The sequence below is a fragment of the Neoarius graeffei genome, chromosome 7 (assembly GCF_027579695.1).
Source record: "Neoarius graeffei isolate fNeoGra1 chromosome 7, fNeoGra1.pri, whole genome shotgun sequence".
Lineage (NCBI taxonomy): Eukaryota > Metazoa > Chordata > Actinopteri > Siluriformes > Ariidae > Neoarius > Neoarius graeffei.
In genome coordinates, this window is record NC_083575.1 from 50,492,276 (window position 1) to 50,498,926 (window position 6,651).

At 41.2% G+C, this 6,651-nt stretch overlaps 1 protein-coding gene across 1 annotated transcript; it reads right to left on the reverse strand.

Moving 5' to 3' along the window:
• Window positions 1–4,126: 4,126 nt before the first annotated feature.
• On the reverse strand, window positions 4,127–6,651 carry dkk1a (dickkopf WNT signaling pathway inhibitor 1a). The gene is made up of 4 exons (XM_060924720.1): window positions 6,356–6,651; window positions 6,096–6,231; window positions 5,798–5,980; window positions 4,127–4,882 (listed from the first exon to the last, which is right to left on the reverse strand). The coding sequence occupies exons 1-4, from the start codon at window positions 6,539–6,541 to the stop codon at window positions 4,578–4,580; spliced, it is 810 nt and encodes a 269-aa protein (XP_060780703.1). The 5' UTR covers window positions 6,542–6,651; the 3' UTR covers window positions 4,127–4,577.

Genomic DNA, 6,651 nt, shown 5'->3' on the forward strand with positions numbered 1-6,651 from the left:
CTATTCTTGTCTAATGTAGGATTCTAGTTGCTCAACTGTCAGGTCTTTTTTGTCGTATCTTCCGTTTTATGATGCGCCAAATGTTTTCTATGGGTGAAAGATCTGGACTGCAGGCTGGCCAGTTCAGTACCCGGACCCTTCTTCTACGCAGCCATGATGCTGTAATTGATGCAGTATGTGGTTTGGCATTGTCATGTTGGAAAATGCAGGGTCTTCCCTGAAAGAGACGTCGTCTGGATGGGAGCATATGTTGCTCTAGAACCTGGATATACCTTTCAGCATTGATGGTGTCTTTCCAGATGTGTAAGCTGCCCATGCCACACGCACTAATGCAACCCCATACCATCAGAGATGCAGGCTTCTGAACTGAGTGTTGATAACAACTTGGGTCGTCCTTCTCCTCTTTAGTCCAAATGACACAGCGTCCCTGATTTCCATAAAGAACTTAAAATTTTGATTCGTCTGACCACAGAACAATTTTCCACTTTGTCACAGTCCATTTTATATGAGCCTTGGCCCAGAGAAGACGTCTGCGCTTCTGGATCATGTTTAGATACGGCTTCTTCTTTGAACTATAGAGCTTTAGCTGGCACCGGCGGATGGCACGGTGAATTGTGTTCACAGATAATGTTGTCTGGAAATATTCCTGAGCCCATTTTGTGATTTCCAATACAGAAGCATGCCTTTATGTGATGCAGTGCCATCTAAGGGCCCGAAGATCACGGGCACCCAGTATAGTTTTCTGGCCTTGACCATTACGCACAGAGATTCTTCCAGATTCTCTGAATCTTTTGATGATATTATGCACTGTAGATGATAATATGTTCAAACTCTTTGCAATTTTACACTGTCGAACTCCTTTCTGATATTGCTCCACTATTTGTCGGCGCAGAATTAGGGGGATTGGTGATCCTTTTCCCATCTTTACTTCTGAGAGCTGCTGCCACTCCAAGATGCTCTCTTTATACCCAGTCATGTTAATGACCTATTGCTAATTGACCTAATGAGTTGCAATTTGGTCCTCCAGCTGTTCCTTTTTTGTACCTTTAACTTTTCCAGCCTCTTATTGCCCCTGTCCCAACTTTTTTGAGATGTGTTGCTGTCATGAAATTTCAAATGAGCCAATATTTGGCATGAAATTTCAAAATGTCTCACTTTCGACATTTGATATGTTGTCTATGTTCTATTGTGAATACAATATCAGTTTTTGAGATTTATAAATTATTGCATTCCGTTTTTATTTACAATTTGTACTTTGTCCCAACTTTTTTGGAATCGGGGTTGTATGATTAAAATCAAATCTTGCACTCTTACATTTTCAAGAAAAAAAGAACTTTACATACTTTTTTTAAACTTTGTTTTTGCTTATTTTTTCCTCCTTACATTTTTTAAATTTAGACTTTCAAAGTACTTGTCAATCACAAAGTTCTCTTCTCTTATCCATCCAGTGATTGTACTCAATACATCAATTGAATCAGCTCAGTTTATCCAATCATATTCATCAGTGTAGAAAATTATCAAGATTTTATTTGTTGTCTGCTTTGCCTTTCTCATGGTAATCAATGTATTTAGCGTGAGAACTATTTATGTGTAACTGAATGCTACTATTTGCACCTCTCTTTAGATGCTAAACTGAGTTTCATTGCTGAGTACCTGTACTATGCAATGGCACTTACGTTCTGTCTGCCTGTCTACCAACCAACCAACCAAACAAGACTGTGGTGTTGAACTTTAGGATGAGCAGCCTGGCCTTAACTCAGTAAAAGTTTAAATATGTTGGAGAAAATAATTGGATAAAATATTCACCTTAACTAGCTATTTTTAACTAATTTAGCTTATGTTTGATAGATTTGCATCAATTCCAGCAGCTAACAAATTGTCTGGATTAGTAAGTGGATTTCTACATGAGTGGCTCTTTAAAGAGAAACATACTTGCCACAATAATAAAAACTGTTTTCTTATTTAACAAACAAAAAATATCCACCCATCCATCCTCTGTAGCTGCTTATCCTGTACAGGGTTGCAGGCAAGTTGGAGCCTATCCCAGCTGACTATGGGCGAAAGGCGAGATACACCCTAGACAAGTCGCCAGGTCATCGCAGGGCTGACACATAGAGACACACAGCCATTCACACCTACGGTCAATTTAGAGCCACAAGTAGCCTAACCTGCATGTCTTTGGACTGTGGGGGAAACCGGAGCACTGGGAGGAAACCCACACAGACACGGGAAGAACATGCAAACTCCACACAGAAAGGCCCCCGTCAGCCACTGGGCTCGAACCCAGGACCTTCTTGCTGTGAGGCAACAGTACTAACCACTACACCACCATGCCGCCCTAAACAAAAAAAATATTTCATTGCTATTTCATAATTGAACATGAATAGAAAAAGTATACAATAATGATAATGACCTCTTAAAAATCTTCCAGTCGGATGTGGGTTTGGACTACCTTGGTATATTAAACACACAATTTTGACTACCTTGTCTTTAAAACTGAATTCTATTTAACTACAGTATAGTTAATTTCCTCAGAAGAGAAGTTGTTGAGGCTCATAAGAATGGAAAGGGTTAGAAAAGGATTTCTAAGAACGTAGGATAGTCTAGATTTAGAACAAAAATAGCACTATTGGGACAATGTTTAATGCAAGAGCACACCACAGAATGCACAAACAAATGACAAAGAAACGTACAGTGCCAGCTGAGGATCTTGCACTTTATAATGTCTGTGTATGAGTCTACAAGTGGGATGTTTATATGAGTGGTTATCATGGTGGAAACCACTCAATATCAATTTTGAGAGATATTCCACAGTGCTACTGGAGAAATGTTGTGTGAATAGAACTTTTGTATCCTAAGTTTATATATACCAGGTGTTATGTTTGGAGAAAACAGCTTTGGATACCAACATGAAAACCTCATCCCATTTCTCAAGCATGTTGGGAGTATAATGGCGATCTCTTTTCCTGCTTTCAGGCCTGGTTGGTTTACAAATGGACAGGAGGAGAATGTCAGGATGTCTTTTGTATAATATTAAAATTCAAAATCAAGTTTGATAAATGGTCATCAAAGTCATTTTCTTAATCCCACTGAAATGCTTTGTGATATAGCAAAAGCAGGTCATTAAAGGAAGGCATTCCAAAAATACTGATGGGGCCTAAATGAAAACAGTGTATGGAGAGGAATGAGTTGTGCAGGACTGATTAGTAGCTAAAATGACCTTCAGGGTCATGGGGAAGCTGGAGCCAATCCCAGTTGACTTTGGGTGAGAGGTGGAGTATACCCTGGGCAGGTCAGAGGGCTAACACAGAGACAAACAACCATTCACACTCTCATTCACACCTATGGGCAATTTAGAGTAGTTAGTTGACCTCATGTCTTTAGACTATTGGAGGAAGTCCATGCAAACCCCAGTCGGCCACGATGTTTGAACCTAGAACCTTCTTGCTGTGAGGTGACAACCACTGCACCACTGTGCCACCCCTAAAAAAGTTGAGATTAATAAAGATTACACTTATTTCTAAACTATGTGAGTGCTTTTTCCCCCCATTAATGACTTGTGCATTAATTATATTATCTAGTTAAATACTAAGTACTTAAATAAGAGTTTTTATGACTTAGTTATTAAAAAATCCAAATGATTCCAATGCAGTCAAACTGGAAGAACTGTATTTTTGTCTAATTCTTGTGTGAAGTCTGGACACAGTGCAAGACATCTTGCTTCAAATCACATTGCAATTTTTGGTAAGGACATTTATTTTATTTAATCATTAACTTAAACCCCAGTAAAGTCTCAGCAGATTATTTAGTATTGTTTAGTATTATTTTCCATTCTTCATCTTTAGTTGTTACTAAGCATTATGATCATAATATTAGCAAAAGGTATGCAATTACAAAACTGAGGAATCTTCTAATTCTGGAGACAATGAGCCCAGAGTTTTTAAGGAGTTAACTTGCTTTTCAACATGACAGCAAAGTAAGTGAAATCTTGTTGGCTCTGAGAACAGCCAAAGAATCAGTGTCTCAGGAAGAACTTGTGAGACTGTATAGACAATCTCTGGTCAAACTGTAATAGTTTAATAAAAGCGATATCTTAACAATTCAGTCTGAAATAAAAATAGGGTATTTATAGCATGTGGTAAATAACAATATAAATCATATCATTTGTATATTTACATTATTAGCATAGTGTCACGCAGCACCTGGTCTCACAATACTACTTTTACAGAATCGATAAGCTCAGTTAAGTGCCACATACAATACAGTAATTTACTGCAAGAAATATTTATAGTTCCCTTATAAAGGGAAACATCACTCCGCCTGTGTAAAGACTCTAGTAAGAAAAAAAAAACTGTCTTCAGCAACAGGGTCCTGCATTCAGTCTTCCACACGGTGTGCTTTTTGTGTCCATCTGCAAAATATGATCAATCCTTTAAAAGGCCCGACCTTCCAGGGAGTCAGTTTTCCTGTATCCTTTCTGCGTGTGTCCATGCATGCACATGTGATATCGAATGTATGTGAATGTGTGTGAATGTGGGCACATTAAAAGCCAGTTGTCCTAAATAAGTCCTGCTGGATTAGCGTGGCTGGCATGTGTGGAGGTTTCTGGTAGCTTTGTTGTTGTTTTTGCGTGGCTGTTGCTGCTGCAGTATACTCTGTTGCTGATTTTCTGACCCTTGTTCTTTCTGGGCTCGGCACACCAAGCCCTGACCGCAGTCACAGCGCTGGAAGATCTCCAGGCTGTGAGTGTCCTTACGGTGGTGACGCGTGCACACCTGGCCTTCAGTCAGCACTGGCTTACAGATCCGTGACCAGAAGTGGCGAGCACAGCATAGACCCTTGGAACAGTCTAAGGACCTCAGACACGCCTCCCCTTCAGCACCTATGGGACGAAAGAAAGATTAGTACTGTTATTGTGATCATGAATAAGTTCTTGGCAGCACGGTGGTGTAGTGGTTACACTGTAAAACCCGATAAGGTCACTGAGCTCAAAAATTTTATTGAAACCGATTACGTAAACATTTTTGAGGTAAGTAACTTAAATTTTTTAAGGTAAGATTTCTTAAAAATTACACTATAGTTACACTTAATTGTAATTTTTAAGAAATCTTACCTTAAAAAATTTAAGTTACTTACCTCAAAAAATTTTATGTAATCGGTTTCAATAAAATTTTTGAGCTCAGTGACCTTATCAGGTTTTGCTGTGTAGCGCTGTCGCCTCACAGCAAGAAGGTCCGGGTTCGAGCCCCGTGGCCGGCAAGGGCCTTTCTGTGTGGAGTTTGCATGTTCTCCCCGTGTCCGCGTGGGTTTCCTCCGGGTGCTCCGGTTTCCCCCACAGTCCAAAGACATGCAGGTTAGGTTAACTGGCGACTCTAAATTGACCGTAGGTGTGAGTGTGAGTGTGAATGGTTGTCTGTGTCTATGTGTCGGCCCTGTGATGACCTGGCGACTTGTCCAGGGTGTACCCCGCCTTTCGCCCATAGTCAGCTGGGATAGGCTCCGATTACGTAAAAATTTTTGAGGTAAGTAACTTAAATTTTTTAAGGTAAGATTTCTTAAAAATTACACTATAGTTACACTTAATTGTAATTTTTAAGAAATCTTACCTTAAAAAATGTAAGTTACTTACCTCAAAAATGTTTACGTAATCGGAGCCTATCCCAGCTGACTATGGGTGCACACAATAAAATTTTTGAGCTCAGTGACCTTATTGGGTTTTACAGTGTGTAGAACAGGATAAAGCAGCTAGAGATAATGAGATGAGATGAGTAAGTTCTTCAGTAGTCTGATTGTGTACCTTTCAGTAGTTCAGGTGGCTTTGGAGAGACAGCAGTGGTCTTTTTAGCCGGCTGTAGCCCCACTGTCTTGTTTTGGTTACCTAATGCACTTGTAGGACTGCCATGAACCTCGGTAGCCTGCTTAGTACTGACTGTAGTGATGACAGGCTGAGTTGCGTTCATTTCACCTGCTTGGCAAACACCTGCAAGAGAGCGCATATCAGATTATATTAGAAGTTATTATTGTTATTTTCATACCTGAAACGATGTGCTGACATGTGTTAGGAAGTCAGGTGCTGGTCGTTAGTTCATTCTAACCGTTAATGCAGCGGTTTCCTGCGCAGCACACGGTGTCTCGTGCGCATCTCTTCCTGAGTTTGCGACACGGCTGACAAATCCCGCGGGAACAGAACTCCGCAGCACGGCACTGAGAAACACTGGCGCAGCTCTGAGGCTGAAGGGGGAGAAGAACACAAGTGCGCAGCCTGTTTATTCCCTACATGGTGATCAAATGACAATTGATTTTAATTCATCTCACATGCATGACAGTGAAGGTCGAGAGTGGAAGACTGACGTACCGCTGTGCGCGCTCTCGTCCCCGGTTCTGTCTTTGGCGCGTGCGGGATCGCGCTCACCGGCTCGGCTGGACTCCCCGCTGCTCCAGGCTGCAGGTTCTTGATGGAGTTCCGGGAAGCGGATCCGGCGTCAGCGATGCACACAGCCAGGTACACAGCCACCACTGCAGACAACCAGAGCGGCCTCATGGTTTTATCCAGAACGGAGTTAAATCCGCCGGTGTGTTCAAAGTAGCCGCGGGAAAAAAATAAAGCCGTGTGAGTGGATGATCAGTGTCCAGGAGGAGGATGCCTTCGAG